We start from the raw sequence: 18,277 nt of genomic DNA, 5'->3' as shown, positions 1-18,277 counted from the left end.
ATATTTTTCACTCATTTATTACAACTGTTTATATTGATGCTCTATTTTTGCTATCTTCCTTGCTGCTGTAATAATGCAAATGTCCCCATATCTTTCTTATCTCATGATCAGACTAACTACTAGCAATCAAAATGAAGCACTGCAACCTTAAACTGCCTTATAAACTAATTTGAGTACTATGTCACAATGTTTAGCTTGGTTTCAACGGTGCAGTTATTGTCTGAATGACACATGTTTTCTCCTCAGGGCCTACTGTAGCTATATGCCCTCAATGTTGAGACCGTTGAGCACTACAAACCCCTATACTCGACATGACTTGATTGCTGCTGATACCAGCTCCTGTATGTGAAAGGTGCTTTTGACACTTCCCATACATGCAGTTCTGCAGGTCGTACACTGAAGTAAACAGATGAGACAGAGGTTGAGGTTCATGGCTCACAAGATTCATTTATGTATGAGTGTGTACCAGCAGTGAGTCAGGCAGTGGATTCAGTGCCTGTCAGCCTGTGGATACTATTCCTGTTGCCTGCAAAATGGCAAGTTTTTGAGACTCTTTATTGTTTAGCTTAATGATTTAAATACCTTTATTGTCTCCAGTTTATTTCTTATTTCTGCTGCCGTTACGACACAACACACATCTGAGTTAGTAGATTTTTGTTGTTTTTTTTGTTGGTCCTCTGGACTGCCACCCTCCACTTTCCGAGTTGAGTCCTTACAGATTGATCCATGCAACATCCAAAATCCATAAGCTACTCAACATCCTCCTGGATCCATACTCTTCACTAATGTTTTACTATCTATCTATACGTAAATTATTATTATAATTATATGTAATAAAGTCTTATTCTGTGTCCACTCAATGCCTGTGAATACTCTGTGAACACTCTATTTTTAGTGACAACTTTTCCTGAGTTTTGAACAAAGCTATCAGTTTGTTTCTGTCTTTTGCTGCATGATGTGCATGTTTGCCTGTCTTCTAGACCACTCTATGCCTATTTAGATTTCTTGTCAAAAATAATAATAATAACTTTGCGTGCCAGATAGATGCCTATTTGGGTCCAGACCCACACCCCTGATACATTCTCCTTTTTATCTTTATGTTTGGGCTTTCTGGGGGAGTGGAGGCCTGTAGGGGAGCCCAACCCCTCTGTTTTGCATGTGTACACCTTGGGGTAGGTTGTTATGATTCTTGTTGGGATAGAGGGGAAGGGTGAAGTGTTAGGGCTACATGACCCTATTGGTCACAAAATTATTAAATCTACACGTTAACACTAGAACAGCCATGACAGTCCTTTTGACCTTTTTCAAATGTATAATGTGCTTTGATGAATTAAAAATGACAATGATTCTGGTACCTGACTTTTCTTTAAGTGTCTTCAAGTATTTTCATTTAAAACGTTTTTTATATCAATTATATAAAAGGTAAAGGAAATGTGATATTTTTTACCTATATATACCATATTGAATGCACAGATTTGCCGCTTTTAAAGTGACTGACTTGATTTTTTCACATGTTTGGAGATGCAGCTTGGTTGCTTGGCAACCATTATCATTTATTGTCAGAAAACACCCACTTTCATGCTTTCAAAATGATGCTAATGAGTAAATTATTTTCATAACAAAAAAAGGAATGAGCCACACCGATAAAATAATAAGAATTAGGGATCTTAAGACTTGCTTCATACTTGCAGCTAAAAATGACACAACCGTTTGAAGATTCAGGCCAAAACATTACGATTGGCATAACTGAGTCTTCACATTACCATTAATTATGGAGTAATTACGGCCTTGTTTCGATAAATCCTCAGGTTCAGCTGATGCTGGATGGCTGTGCTTGGGTAGCATTGCTATAATGGCCTTGACAATGAGAGGCTGAAGAGGAGGAATCATCATGTCCTCAGAGCTGCAGGGTTCTGTGTGTGCCCTTCTGCTATTGTGTTTAAGTGTCTGTGTGTGCAAACTGCATGCATGTTCTCAACACCAAACTGCACACACACAATGGCCTTTGCTAAATGACCTAGATAACATAGGCAATCTGCTCTCCCCATCATGAAAGGGGTCACTGACGGTCCAAAGCCTTGTATCCAACGCTCATGGGCACTCGGGCAGATACTGGCTCTCTGACACAGAAATTCAAAGCAATCAGACCATCAGCAAAAATCAGAGCCTTTCTGGAAATGTTTGATTCGTGCATAAAGGATAAATCCACAGCGAATCACACAGGGCACAAATCTGCAGCTGCACTGCTCTCTGTGGTTTAAAACTTTCAAGCATGTTGGACTGCTGACCAAAGGTTGATGGATTAATGAGGTATAACTGCTACTGCTACACCAGGTTACGTGTCAAAGCCCACACAGCCATCAGCCCTGTTCAGTATGTTACTTCCCAAACTCAATAAGGTCAGACAGGCGATCCTTTGGATGTGATCAGCACTGGGGTTAAATGGCATACTGTACAAGCTGTATAAGAACTGCCCAACAATGCTGAAAGTTCTATGGACCCTGATGAGAGATGTTTGGAATCACACTGATCATCCCTTCAGCGGGGCAAAGGGCCATAGCAGTCTTCATTCTCACAGAGCAGATCTCCAAGATCATTGGCCATTTCAGGAGCATAGCCCAGCCTAAAATTAAGGGTAATATTTTCCTCTCAGTCATGGGGAGAAGAATGACCACCTACTTGATGGACAATGGCTATATCATTACCAGATGCATGAGAGCCAGGGTCCATGGTCATGGGCTGCATGGAATATGTCGACATGATTGGGAACAAACCCCGACCGCTCAGAGGCAGACAAAAGTCCTGCATGTTAGCCTACATCAACCCAACACATATTGGTCAGCTCATTGTCTTTGCACTGGACTTTTCTGTTTCCGTATCATTCTGTATTATTTTGTAGCAGTATTCAAAGCCATCATGACAGCAAGGCAGGTGTTGTGAGTAATCTGGCTGCCTGTAGACAAATCCAGCATTCTCGGGTACAGGCATGAAAAGGCAAGACTGATGATGGAGCTGAGGGACTTCTTCAATGTGACAGTGAAGGACATGCATGTGGTGTTGTGGTGGTGTGCAGGTGGTGAGAGCAAGGAAATTGTGGGCTGAATCGCAAGTGCAAAAGATGATGAACAGACTGTAGCACCAGGAGTGCAGGCTGGCTCTAAACAGGGCGGGTAGGATAGGGTGATCTACCCAGCTTGTGGTCCAGATCCAGCAAGTAGGAGAGGAAGAACCTTGGTATCTCAGAAGTCACAAGGATGGGGTAGGGGAGATCAAGGTGAAGGCTGTGGCAGAGGGGAGGCAGGAGCACTAGGACAACCTGAGGGAGTGTCATGAGTCAGGCAATCAGCTGAAGTTGCCTCAGGAGGTCAGCACTAGAGGCTTTCTGGGAAGAGAAGAGGACTGCATAAGGCCACCAGAGAGGCACTCTTAGAGACAGAGGCAGAGAAGACGGACAAGAGATGGGGAGCCAGCAACTCTTAAAGCAGGCTAGTTGCAGGTTGTGTCAAGAAATTGTCAATGTTCACTGCAATGCCATCAGGAGATGTTCCAGGTTAAGAACGTCAAAGAAGGCTGGCCGCCGGCTGATGACCATACAGCTAAGAGAATGGGCACCGGCGGAAGGGCAGATGGTAGAGCTTAGCAGGATTAACACCATCTGTACAACACAAATTACTACCACTCAGATTCTATGCATGTAATGTTTGTATTTAATATTTAATTGCATCTTTTTTTCCCCAGAGCTTGATTATCTGCCTCTCACAGGCTACTTTCATGCATGACTTGCCAAATCCTATCCAAATACATGCATAAAGGCGTGGATGGTTATCAATCCATATATTAACATATTAACAATTAGAAGGAAAAAAGGCAATTCAGAATTAATTTTGACCTCAACATCTAACTCATTTTGGTGATCATATCTTCAACAATGTGAAAAATAGCTTACATTGCTATCTAGGTCAAGGTTAAGGGTTTGTTTTCTTCACACAGACTCCCCCAAATTGTTGAAACTCCCACTTAAATTTGAGCAGATTTTGTTCGCAAATAAAGTAAAAATGAATAGAAATTGAAGGATGTCCTGGGATGTCCTCTACCTACTTCCTCTGAGTGAATAACTGTGTTTGTGGCTGGTGACTCAATTGATGTTTAAACATTCTGTGTGCAAAAGCAATTTGGGCTGAATATGATTTGCATAAATGTAATACTCATATTCTTACACTTCCAGAAAAGACAAAACATCAATGAGAGAAAACTGGGATTGGAAAATGCTAACTTGGTCTGACTGTATAATTTGACTTGGCAGCCATGCAATAACTAGAAAATTGAATCACTTGAACATGGGATCATTTTACTCAGCTTTTGTGCCATTATCTGAGTGACATTCTCAGCACTCTTATAAACGTTACACACTCCTTCAAGTCTGTGATTTTGCCCCTGTTCTCATTCACCCAATCTTTTTTTCAAATATTTCCCACTTAAAGGAACTCTGTGAAACTTCTGTTTTGTGCTGGAAGCCGGTCATGAGTTAATGTTAGCAGACTCCATTTTTACGTTAGCTACTGTTGCTCTCTGTTAACGGAGCGGAGAGAGGCACTGAGATGAGGCACTCAAGAACGTGCATAAAGTCACATTCTTTGGACTGTCGTGGAAAATTTGGCCTGAGTCCTTCACAAAGAAATCCAATCCAGCAGCATTAAACAGCTTAAACAAATCGGCCACAGGCATGTATACCAACTGAGAGAGATGGGGAAAGTCTCCTTTATGACGCCACATTACAATCTGCTCAGTATAGCTAATGAAAAAGTGATAAACACATTTAAATTGCTAAAAAGAGCCCCTTCAACTATGCACAAAATACCTATCTCATTTGAAAGGAAGTTTAAAGGAATAGTTCAACATTTTGGGAAACTGAATGTGCGCAAAGCCGAAATTTTACAACTATGTGAGGAAAACTACAGCAAGTATAGATGAAAGATGAGGGTGAGAGTGGGTCTATAAACTATGGTGGACCAGTTTGGGTCACACTTTTACTGTCAGCCTTTGTTTTTTCTTCCACACAAGTTTGGCAAAATTGTTGGTCTGATTCTAACCTGTCTGAACTTATGACTGCTTATGTTTCTTGGCCCATCAGATTTCTTAAGTAATTTCAACATGTTCAATCTTTTAACTTGGTGAGTACAATGTTAATATTACTGATAGAAATGATGCAAAAAACTATGACAATAAGACCCAAGTGAGGCATGGGCACTATCCGGGTTCTGTCACCGTCACCCGGTGTCACATTCTGCTCAAGGGCTAAATGTGTGCTCATAGAACTGCTTACATCCAGTGACCACTGTTTTTTTTCGCTAATGCCAACTTCTGTTACACAAACATGTGGATGGCAGGATGTGCTTTGAAACTCAAGCTCAAGGATGGATCGTCACTAAGTTCAAGCTCCAAAGCTGTAAGTTTTGCTATTGCTGTAGGTTACCCTTTTTTGTAGGTTAGTCTGTTGAGTAGTAGTAGGTTAGCCAGCTCAGCTGGCTCGGTTGTTAATGTAACACAACAGCTCCTTCATCTCTATGATCCTCACTTGGATGTTGGTCTGTTGCTGCTGTATGTAAATGTACTTGACAGACAAGCCCTGTAGTACACTAACTATTGTACTTACATAAATATACTTTGGGTTTTCTACAAATAAATGCTGTTGAGATGTCTAATCCTACAACTTGTCTAACTCTGATCACATTACCTTCACTAATTAACCTACATTATCAGGCAGGCTACTCCTCCAAAAACACCTCATTGTATTTTAAGCTTGTCCTCAGGAAAACAACCAAATAGGTTGAAAAATCAAGCAGACCTTGAACAAACAAACTAAAAATGTGCTATAAATTATGTAAATAAAGTTTTAACAAACTTGGATTATCCTTTTATAAAGCTATAGCAGCAGATACAGAGCTTCAATAAATAGGGATGTTTGGAAATTCAAACTTAAAAATGTAAACTGCAAGTATTTTGGTAAATTAATTTACTCACCACCATGAGTAAAACATTTGACCTACAGTCAATACAAGAGGAGCAGAGTAACTCACAGCCAGGTAGAGTGCAGCGTAGACACTAAGTGCAGCCTCCTTGGATGGGAAGGTCTTGCGGGCACGTAGGATATCGTCCTGGTTTCCTGTGCAGGCCTCCTGGTGGCTGATGTAGCGCAGGGCCTGTTGGCAGCCTAGTGCAGTGTAGTTGGGCTTACAGACCGTCAGGAAGTATGGTGCCAGGTTCCCTGTCACTACCTGGCCAGCATTGACAAAGATGTCAACGGTGAAGAGGCCAAAGGTATAGACTCCTGCAAAGAAAAAAGATGTTAAGAAGGAGCACACATGGGACAGATGGAGCTACTAACAGAAATAATGTTTTCTAGACTGAAAAGGTAGAGCTGATTAAAAATACACTGTGGGGGTTGTCACTCTACCAGCCAACTCAGCTACCAATGCACCTCATCACAGCTTAACATGCAGAAGTTTAGCTGTCAAATTCAGTTCACCACCACCAACCTGCAGACAAACTAATACCATATGCCTGAATACAAGATGATATTTTCTCTGAGAAATACCGTTGAAGAAGTGGCCATGGATTATATTCCAGGATTAGACAATTATGAGAGAGTACAGGTGTAACACTGGCTCCTACACTGAGTGCTGCATTAACGGTTGTTTATAGCCTTCTAGTCTTCAAGTTTTTTATAATACGTCTTTTTATCAAGACTAAATTAGTTTTGTTAGAATGGGTTTTGGAAGAAACAAGACATCGTCCAACATTTTTATCTCAGAGTAGAAATGATGAGGAGCTCAAAAAGGCAAAAGTACAGTCTGAAAAATGCTTGTGTCTGAGGAAATCATTTTGACTGCTTTCAAAGTCTGACAGGAGAGAGTAAGTGTGTGACAAGCTACACAAAAATATCAAAAAATTCAAAATATTATTTGTCATTTTACAACAGAGGGATTCACAATGAATGGAAGTTGTAGCCCATTCATGCCACACACATAGAACATATATACAAATATTCAAATAAAAAAACACACACAAAGACACTGAAAAGGATTAAGTGTAAGTAGATTATGGCATGGGAATTTTGCCTTCTTACATTTCCTTAAGAAATACAGTTGTTTCTGAGCTTTCTTTACCTGGCTGGAGATGTGTAAGGACCATAATAGGTTCTCTATGATGCTGATTCCCTAACCTTAACCTTAAATTATTCTCTCTCTCCACCTCAGCTCCACTGATGTAGACCGGGGTGTGTGTCTTTGCCTACTTTTCCCTTAAATCATCAATCAGCTCCTTGGTTTTACCGACATAGAGCAGTAGGTTGTTCTCCGTGCACCACTCTTGCAAGATTTTTGATTTCCTCACAATATAAGTATAAGTCTCGTTTTTACATTAGTAAATAATAGTAAGAGATCAATAGGCCTACTGATGCTTTGACAAAATTATTTTCAACCTGAAAAAAGACAAACAAAATAAAGAGCAACCAATGAAAATGAGAACTATGAGGAATTTTATTTAATTTTTTCATTTCATGTAAAAAACAAGAAAACCAAGATGTGACTAATAGACAAATGAACAAATCACTGTTGTCTCACCCACCAACCTGCATGCATCTGCAGAATCACACACTGTATTAGTGAGTGAGGGATTAGTAAAACAGTGTCTTCCACCCAAATGTTTGCTTGTTTGGAAGATGTTTTCCCTGCTTACCTGTTCCACTTCTGTTATAAGCATAAGCATAACAGTAAGCATTGTGCATTCAGTAATGTTCACTGATGCTCTTGGATGAAACGGATTTATGGACTAAATAAATCTACACTTATAGAGAAGAAGCAGCAACAAAACAGCTGGGACAAATTATGACACTACTGTTTTTTTCATGATATTATTTTGAGGTCCTTTCAGACAGCAAGAGTTACAGCTCCAACACAAGCAGCGTTCTGTATTTTGAATCAACAGCAGCAAGGTGTAACTCCATAATCATCTCAGTCAGCGGTGTGAAATAGCTGTTCACATTCATGAGAGCAGAAGCCAAGTCTCTCTCCTTGCTGGCACAGCACCTGCTGTCATGTTAACACTGGAGGCAGGTTCAGCAACCACTCATTGTCTGAATATCTTTATAGCAGCTGCCTGTCTGGGCATCCCAGAGCTGCTACATATGAACATACAGCTACACCTACATAAGGACCACACTGAACTCTGTGATGTGGACCACTGCAAACAGGTGAACACACATCACCATCACCACTGTTGCTAGACAATAGCCTGTTCTATTCTGTTTTTATTCTGTCTAAGTTTGTAAAGTTATATTATGTTAATTAATAATAATGCAGAAGCAGCAATTGTTCCATTCTATACAGAAACTTCTGAGTTAGTGTATCCTTGGTCTGTAGCTCTGCTGGTTCCCCTCCCTAATCTCCTGAAAAATACACATCATGTTGAGACACTAGCACAGTGCTGCGTAAAACAACAAGAATGGGACATCAATCATTCAACCAAGGTGTATTTTCATTGCGAATGCAACACCAGACGGAGCCTGTTTATCCCACAGAAGAGACCTGCTGCTCCTCACATCATGTGACACTGCATAAAACAGGTCGCTGTCTGCAGGGACCCCACAGTACCAGGAACACAAACCCTTGCTACACACCAAAACCACACACACACACACACACACACACACACACACACACACAGTGTAACAGTCACCCAGGTGCCACTGTCCATTCATACTGCTCTTAGCCAAACCAGCCAGGCTTTACGTCTCAGTGATTGAGGGGCTTTAACTGAAGTAATTGCTTCCCTCATACAAAACCCGGCCCTCTGCCACACTAAATTACCAAACAGGCACTAAGTCAGGCATACTGAGAGAGATGTTTACCACACCACAAACACACACATACGTTTGCTACTGCAAACTAATTCTGATTTAGCTGGAAGATGTTCATGAAAATGAGTGAGGTGCAAGGTATGTCCTTCTTCTTTTCTTCTTTCACAAGTCCTTGTTTTAAATGGCGCTGTCTAACTCATTGCCTCGCCTCTCTCATTCCTCATCAGCCAGACAAAGGAGCAGTGTAGGGCTCCAAATGCTGACAGGTCCATTTCTTAACAAGCATCAAATAGGTTTTGTCAAGTGTCTTGTGATTCACTCGCCGAGCACTCACTCTGTCCCACTTTCTCCGTCACGAACGAGGAAATGTGGGTGCTATGTGTTGTACGGACGACTAACACCCCCCACCCCCATCATCCTGCCTGGCTTTGGAAACACAGAGAGGGACAGCCAAAATTGCTTATTAGGGCATAAATCTAATTCAGTTTGCCTGCTTCAAACACTACCATGATCTGCTGCAGAGCCACTATGTAGCCACGTATGCGCTCTGGAGTATAAGCATGGATGCCTCTTGGCTCTATTAGATCCTTCTGTCTTTGCATGTGTGTGTGCGCGTGTGTGTGTGTGTGTGTTGGAGGGTGAGCCAGGTTAATGCAATGCACCTCTTCTTTGATCCAGTGCCAGCGTCTTCCACAATGCTGCAGTGTGATGCACAATCCAGTCATTCTTAAAGTTATCACACTTTCCAGACTCCTTGTGAGCTCACAAACACCTTGACACACACAAGTCATTGGGAAAAACCTCAGGATACTGGGCTGAGTGGTGAATATGAAGATGTGAATAGGCTTGATGTCATAGAACCAGATACAATGTTAAAATATGTAGATGAAGGTTCTTAGTCATCCAGGTCATGGTAACTCTAAGTGCTGTATTGTAGGCAACTGGACTTGTTTCAGTTTCTTGAAGACGTTTCACCTCTCATCCAAGAGGCTTCTTCAGTTCTAACTAACTGGAGGGGAGTTGCAGGCTTTTAAACTCTGTGTGGGAGTGTCCTTACAGAGTCGTTAAAGACACGTTTGAGCTCTGAGTTTAAGAGTCGTTAGGGCCACTTGTGGGTCGTTGACCCGACCGGCCTTCATGTGGGTTGCTAGGGCTAGGTGAGCCCGGGTGTGAATGATAGTTAAGCTGTCTGGGGAGGGAACTCAGTACTGCATTGTAGGTGGCTGATAAGTAATGTCTGTTGTTTGTCTGTTTTATGTTTTGTCCATAGGATGGACAAGTTTCTGGCTCAGTGTGTTGCTGGGTTTGAAGTGAACCAGGATATGATGTTTATTGAAGATCCTCCTGAGTTTCTCAAATATTCCTGCGACACAAGGAATGACAAAGACGGAAAGACGTAACTACATCGTCATTCCTTATGTCGCAGTAATATCTGAGAAAGTCATGACTCATGTGTCATAAGTAATTTCAGACTAGTGTTGAGGTACTGAATAACTTTCACATTCAGGAGGCGATGGTCGACCTTGATCAACCCAAACCTCTCTGCACTTCTGCACTTTCTGCTACTGTAAATTGATCAGTTCAACTCTACTACAAGCGTCAAATTGTCAGTATTTGAGAGCGCAAAGCATAAATCAGCCACCAAATATGTCTTTATACAAGAGTTTACAGAGCTTGAGTGAGGACATGGTTAGCAGCATCTGCTGTGGTTATCCAGCTACTGGAAGCATGGGGGGGTTACATGTAAGTATGTATGGTTACATGTATTTCTTGGTAAACAATGACTGGTTGCAGTGACTATGTACAGATTCCTGTGAGTCTTGTTGTCTCAGTGAATTTGTCAGGTTTGGTACCATTATGTCTGTCTGAGACCAAAAACAAACTGTGCTCACAAACTGTACAGCCAGAGACACTGGAGGAACTGTTTGTTGTATGCTTTTTATCTTCAGGTATCTATCCATGAATTTCTTTGGGGAGGTTACTGGAGAAACGACTACAGTATGGGTGATAGTTATGGTGCTCAGTGGAATTAGCTTAAAGTGTGGCGCCATCTTGGCCCAGCATACAGTAGAATGTGACGTCATGAGGTTGGTTGGCTTGGAAGGCCTACTTTAGTTTACATTAGCTAACGAGCAATAGCACTGAAATTACTCGCTCGATGTAAAATACAGAAACCAAAACTACTAAACAATGTAATAGGGTCACTTTTGTATCGCCATTGGATGCAGCAATGAATTTTATAGAGTCCAGATACAGATGTGTACAGATCGTCCGATCCAGGCTACTAGCAAAGAAGAAGCTTTTGTGCCCTAAGCAAAGGGCTCAACGGCGCTCTCATGTGGCAGAGCAGTAATGCTCTAAGAACTTGCGCAATGTATTATTTTACATAAATTTATGAAACTGCTCCCATTAAGATGTCCTGGAAGCCTTTTGTTGGCAGTACACAGACTATATAGTTATATGACACTTTATATGAAAAATTAAATGCGTTGAAATGACGTCTGTCTGGACCAAATTTTACCTGCAAGTGCAATATGACTTCGGAAAAAAATAAATTCATATTAAACACCATAGTCTCTCTTTCAACCTACTACTGAAAAAATAATGAAAATAATTATCCAAATTTGTGTTTTATGACACGTTGGTGTTGTAACTGCATTTTAGATGCTTGAAAGGCGTTTTGACCAGAAATCACCCAGGTTTCGACTAGAAATCAATGTTGAAATTCCATTTGTGCAGCTCTTGTTGAGTGTGAATGTGTGTAACTGTGCCAATGTGATCAGTGCATTCCTTACCATCAAGATACCATAATCTGTAGTTTTCCTACAGCTCTTTTGACACTTGAGAAATGTTGATGATGTTTGAGTTTAATCCCTTGTTGCTTCTTGAGCGGCAATTATAGTGGTCATCTATGGTTCCTTTATTTTTTGAATGACTGACTGTAGAAACGACTAACTGAAACACTGCTTAATGAACATAGACATTAAATGACATTAATTTAATTAAATTGAACTGAATTAGAGCCACTGTCCATCTACCTGTTTACTGAATTTTAGAAAATCAACTTGATGTCTAGTTCTAGAAAAAGAGCAACAATGCAACATCCTGCACTGGAATGAAACATATTGGGTTGAATCGTCCATTAAAGTACGGAATTTTTGACATACTAAGTCTTCTACTATATTTCCCAGCTGTTTCCAGCAGCATAAACAGTTCCTGCTTTATAATATATCTGGAGCACTTTGCAACTGGCTGTTTTAAAAAGTTCAATACGAATAAAGTTATTATTATCATTATGCTGCACACATTTTGATTTACTGTAACATCTTATACATAAGAGGCAGTGTTATACCATACAATACTGCAGATTCAGATACTTCACTTGATTTTTTTTCCCCATGTGAAAATCAACCAAACCAAGGGGGAAATGCATGAAGTTTACATATTCATGCAGTGATTTGGTACAGAGGAAAACAACTATACTGTAGGTTTAAAAAAATAAAACAAAAAACAAACAGAGTCCTGTCATACCTGCACTGTTTGGTTTGGGCCAAACAAACTCTGGCATGTTTTCTTTGGTTCAGTTTCTTTAGGCGGTTTTAAAAATTATTCACCAAACAACTGGGCTGAGACCATCAAAGAACCCACTGACGCGCTTCGGTAAGCATATTACATCAATTCTGGTTGGTGGTAGCCTAGACATATACACCTAGATGCTGCATTGGCCACTGGATAGTTCGTCACCACCGCTGCTATATTGGACCGGGCAAGACGCGCCTGTGCACAAATACAAGTGAACAATGCAGCTTTGTTTTTTCTGGATAAAAAGTTTGCATTTCTTAACTGAAGTGAATTATTCAATGATGGAAACCAAACCATTGTCATAAGGAATCATAAAAAACATACATTTATCAAGCATTAGTTTGCCTTGGTTAATTGTTGTGGAGACATCCCTATATACTTTTATTTAATGTACATGAAATATCCATAAAGTTTAATGAAATGCTTGGAGTGTAGTGACTAATACAGTATACAGTGAAATATAGTAGGTACAACAAACCACAGTACAGCATAATTTAATATATAATATATATCATAATATATCATACCATATACAAATATTTTAATCATGTCTATATTGTGACACTATCATTATTATCTTTTAGTATTTATACTGTGCTATATTTTACCATATCATGTAGATATATACCTGAATTTCCCCACTGAGGAATAAAGGCTCATCGTACCTTATCTTATATTATCTTATAATGGTCTTTATCTGTAATGATCTGTCATTGAGTTTATCTGTGTCCTCACTGCTATAAAAATAGAATATATAAATATAAAAAGTATCTCACTATTTGTTTTTGTTTTATTATTTACCCTTTGTTATTTATTTATTTTCATTTTTCTCAATGACACTTTCCATAATGAAAAAAACATTTAATGTCAATTAAATAATATAATATAAGCAGTTCGGATGTCTCCACTATTATCAACCCAAGAAAATCAGCCAAATTCAGCTCCCCAATTCACTTGCATTTGTTTACAGGCGAGTCTTGCCCTGTCCAATATAGCGGCAACGTTGACGTATCGCAGCAACTAGTCAAAGCAGTCAACGCGTCGTCCGCATGTATATGTCTGTATGACTGGCAGCTTATGTTGCTGCTCCTGCTAATAACCACTAACTTTCTTGCTTTCTGCATCACAGAGACTGATTACCTGTCATACATTTAAACATATTCACACATTCAAGTTTTCATATCCATACCTTTCAGTGACTTATATCACTAGCTACACAGTTGATAAGTTACACAATCTCCAGCTCCACTAATTAGCCTAGCAGCTAGTGATGGCCTCTCCCTGTCCTCCCCTCTCTTGCTCAGTGTGTCAGATGTTCATCTTTTCCTCTGCCTCTTTTAGCGACAGTGAATAATTGTAGTGTATTTGCTGTGTTGGAGGCGAGGCTGAGTGAATTAGTGGATACCTGCTCCAATTTGAAAAGTGCAATGAGATAAATGTTGTTGTGAATTGGTGCTATACAAATAAAAATTGACTTGATTAGAACCAATAAGCAATTATAACTTATCAAACACTGGTAACCATGGTAACACAAATACACATCAGCATGTGATTGTGGAGATCACTGACAAACCGGACCAGAACTTTAAGGCAACAAGGGATTTATTATATTTTGGTCTTGACCAACTAAACTACAGTTGTGAAAAAATCTACTTTCAAGACCTGCATTATTTTTGTTTCATCTCACGTTCCTAAATTAAATCAACTTTGTTTAAGCAAATCATCACACAGCAGACCTGAGGCCAGGCAGAAAGAGGATGTCCTTAATAAAGCTTAATAAAGACACTGTTTCTTTTAATCCACACATTCTGACCAGCTGCAGGTGTTATCAGAGTGTACACACAATTAAATCAGTATCCAAACTTGTTAAATATGTTTAACAAGGTTGTTTTGCTCAACTGCAAATGAAATGGCACACGGTCTAAAATCTCTCTCTCAGAGGACTTAGGCTCTATTTTTTGTTCTCTTTTGTAGTGTGCCAGTGTGTGTTTTTACAGCTGCACCATTGTGAGAACAGCCATTTTCCCCTTTAAAATTCAAACTGCTGATAAGCTTCGCCAATGGGCATCATTACAGCAATTAGCCTTCCAGTTGTGATATGAATGAATCAGTGCAGAATTCTCTGACTCTGGCAACAATGAGGAAATACAGACAAGAGCTTCAGCCACTGAACATATAGTAGGATGAAAATGTCTCAGCACTATAAAAACATGCAAACAACATTTAAAAAAAAAAAAATTAGTAATCAATGTTTAAATGCTTTAAATCCACAACCAACTGCTATTTTAAAGTGGCACTTTGCTGGAGGTATGGAGTGTGAAGGACACTGTCCAGTAGCATCATGTGGTTTTAGAGCTTAACCCACACCTACTAAATGCTACTATATTTAGCTACTACAGGTCAGGATATCTCAGCATCTGGTGCATCAATATCTGCAAAACTTCCTTTCTTAATTTGTATTATTTCATTTGAGGATATGACCGGAACTAATCCATATAAAATACATCAACTACATACTAAAGGAAAAAAAAACACAGGGAAAACTTGTGTGATAGGGATCCAAAATCTGATCTACAGTACCTCTGACTAAGGCTATGTTCAGACTGCAGGCAAAACTTCTCTCTCAAATCAGGTCTTTATGACAGACTGTCTGCACCATCATTTGCAAGTGATCACATCAGATGTTTGTGTCCATACATCACCAATCTACCTGCATGGGTTGCTGCGGTAACGACATGGACCTTAGTTATACATAAGCTGGTGACACGTTTGAGAGCCATCATCTTGACTCTGTCAAGTCGCAAGCAGACAGTTTATTTCAGCATGTCTGTCCACAGACTGTTGTTCTTTGTGTTGTTCTCTATGACGCTGTGCAATTTGCAGCCTGGATCCTGCTCAGCTGCTCAGCTGCTCTGTCACTCTGTGCTTGACGTTGTCCTTTTGTGTCGCATTGGGAGTGACAGAAAAGTCTCTTTGAAATCTGATATGAGCGGCCAGAGCGACCAAACTGAGATGCATCTGTTGAAATCTGAACTGAATTTCATTTCAAACCGCCTCCAAATCTGATTTAAATTGATTTGCAAAAATTGCATTTCATAGTTTTTTTGCGGTCCAGACTTCCTAAAATCAATCTGGATACAATCTGGATATGCCAAAAAACTAATTTGGGCTGGTAGTCTACACTACTGTAACAATATGCCTATGAAAATAGGTTTTAGAAACGCAGACCCTACAGCTCACTCTTCTCTGCTTAGACAGAGTGGTCAGAGTGCGCTCCGCCACTCTGAGAGTATGGTGTTCTGATTAACCAAAAGGAATTTTCAAACAGTGCTCTGAATTTACAAACCATCCACTTTGTGTGTGTCTGGAGCTTAAAATGGGGATTTACGAACGCAGCATTAATGTGTCTCTCATGAGTCCTCCATTTTGATGGAGGTGCCTAACCCTAACCCCCTTTTTTCTTACAGTAGGATCTATTAAAATATTGTTCAAAACAAAGAAAAGCAGGAAAGTGACAAATGACCTACAGTACCTGAATATTCACTGTGAGGTGTTCATGATTCTGTTTTATTTCTAATATGTGTAAAAATAAACAGGTCCCAGGTTCGATATTTGATGTAGAATGTAATGTGTAGTTACAACACAGGAGGTGATGTGGTTAATGGAGTTACTCTTGAATTCAATAAATGGAAGAACATGTTGGAGAAAAACTGCCACCGTCACAAACTCAGGCTTAGAGATGAGTGCAAAAAACACAACAATGTGCATTCAGCATGAAATACGGAGAAACACACTGAGGAGGCTGAGGATAACCATTTTAAAAGATAATTTTTAGAACATGTTCAAAGAGTGCTCATGGTGCAGAGCAACCTTGGGAGAGAGGTCGAACCCATCCAGAGGAAGAGAGAGCGATGTTTCTGTGTTGAGTGAAATCACACAGTCAGAGCAGAGCTTTGCTGCATTCAGCAGCCACAATCACTTTAACATCAGCAACACCGCAGTCTCTGGAGACGCTGGTCTTACTGATAGAGCAGTGTGACATAGATTATAAAAAATTAATGCTGAGAGGTGGAGAAAGGGAAAATGAAGGAAGGTAGGGCAGTTCTGTGGTACTGTAACACTGTAAGTGTTGATTATGGAGGACAGCTCTTGGTCAAATGAGCTACTGTGAGTTGTCCTGCCCAGTCTATTGTGTGTGTTAAATACATGTGCCTCTGATGAATCATACAAATAAAAAATAAATCAACAACTGAGATGGCTGTGGCATACTTTGGCATCCTGGTAAGACCTAACAATCTATGGTCAGCATCCACATTTTTAGAAGCTGTGTACCACAGCTGCAATTTAAAATTCACTTACAAAATAGCTGTGTCTTCATCTGTTGGAGTTACTTCGAGTTACTACAAGTTAGATGGGCGCTCTTATTTCAGGTTCAAACTTTTATTGTAGGTGTCTACTAGAACATGTTAACATACTTTATTGTTCAAAAACCACGTTCTTCTTCTTATACTGTCCATTTAGCTCAGTCCTCCTTAAGGCCTTCCACCCGAAAAGCCCAGTCTGCTCTGATTGTCAGCTCACACAGGCCTGAGCCAGCACTGCTCACCGTGTCAAGAACCGCTTCTAAACCAGGAACTTCACCACCACACGTTAGTGAAGGAATATGATCTATAATAGCATCAGCCTCACTGCCCAGCAGACCACTAAGCTACAGCTTTGTAACCGTCTTTGTATGGCGTTAGCAAGCTAACTGCTGGATGCTAAGTTACACACAGATGCCAAGCAAATTAATTCCTGCAGTTTGACAATTTCTTTTTCACACATACCTATATAGTTTTCTTCAGGGCAGGTCTATCAAGTAAACTTACACACAGCAGCAACACAAATATACCAGTAGGATCCTGGAGCAAAATGGACTTCTTATAACAACAAAGCATATTGTGTGAACTGAGCTAGTGCTTCAGTAATTTTAAAACACACACAAATCTATACGAATATACTGAAACAGGCATCAAACCTACAATGTTCACAGTTTCTCTTGACTGTCTCTCAATATTATAACATTAGTCCAACATCGCAACATACTGGGATTTGCCACATTAGCCAAGCAACATGCTAATGCCTAATTCACCAAACTATTCTACAAAATAAACAGTAAAACAACATAAAACATGGCAAGTTTGGAGTTTGAAGTTGGGTCACAGGCAGCCAGCAGGCTATCGATCCATTCTTCAGCTTTAACAGTACCAGAATAAAATACGCACACACAATTCAGCAGTTTTCCAGTCATTGTGGGGACATTTTCATTTAATCTCCATCAAAATGTTGATTAATGTTAATGTAAATGTTCATCCACTGGATCATGACATCCTCAGATGGGAGTAGATGAAGATATATGTGTTGGTTCTTCCATCCAACAACAGAAAAAAAATGTTGTTTTGCTTGTACCCTCCACATCTTTGTATAGCAGTGGCAGGCAGCGCAGCCCAAAAACATAACATGGCCTCTTTAATGTAGAATTTACATTGCCCAATATTAGGGCACAAACGGAAAGACACGGTGAGGAAGACGGGGAAAAAAAATGCTAGTTTTAACCCATGTAATGTTTTATGGTGGAAGACGAAGACTCACTTATTGACTTCCCAACAAAAACACTTTGCGTTTCCAAAGTTTTTGCCTTCTTTCACCGTGTTTGACAGTTTCCCCAATGTGTTCACTGATGTTCACCAACAGCAGTTAGGAATGCTCTATCACACACATCTTTAATTTAGAGAACAGAAAGAGGATAGATTCATTTCAGGGTACCTATAACCATAGAACTACTCCCCTAGGGGATAA

General features: G+C 40.0%; 1 protein-coding gene across 1 annotated transcript in view; it reads right to left on the bottom strand.

The window, feature by feature from the left end:
* plppr5b (phospholipid phosphatase related 5b) overlaps nt 1–18,277 on the bottom strand; it is a 158,254-nt gene that overhangs the window by 17,419 nt on the left and 122,558 nt on the right. The window contains exon 5 of the mRNA XM_073488533.1: nt 6,078–6,328. Within this exon, the coding sequence (XP_073344634.1) occupies nt 6,078–6,328 (251 nt within the window). The remainder of the gene's footprint in view (nt 1–6,077; nt 6,329–18,277) is intronic.

This window comes from Pagrus major, chromosome 19 (genome assembly GCF_040436345.1).
Source record: "Pagrus major chromosome 19, Pma_NU_1.0".
NCBI classification, from domain to species: domain Eukaryota; kingdom Metazoa; phylum Chordata; class Actinopteri; order Spariformes; family Sparidae; genus Pagrus; species Pagrus major.
The sequence above is the reverse complement of the archived record's forward strand: the minus strand, read 5'-3'. Positions and strand labels throughout refer to the sequence as shown.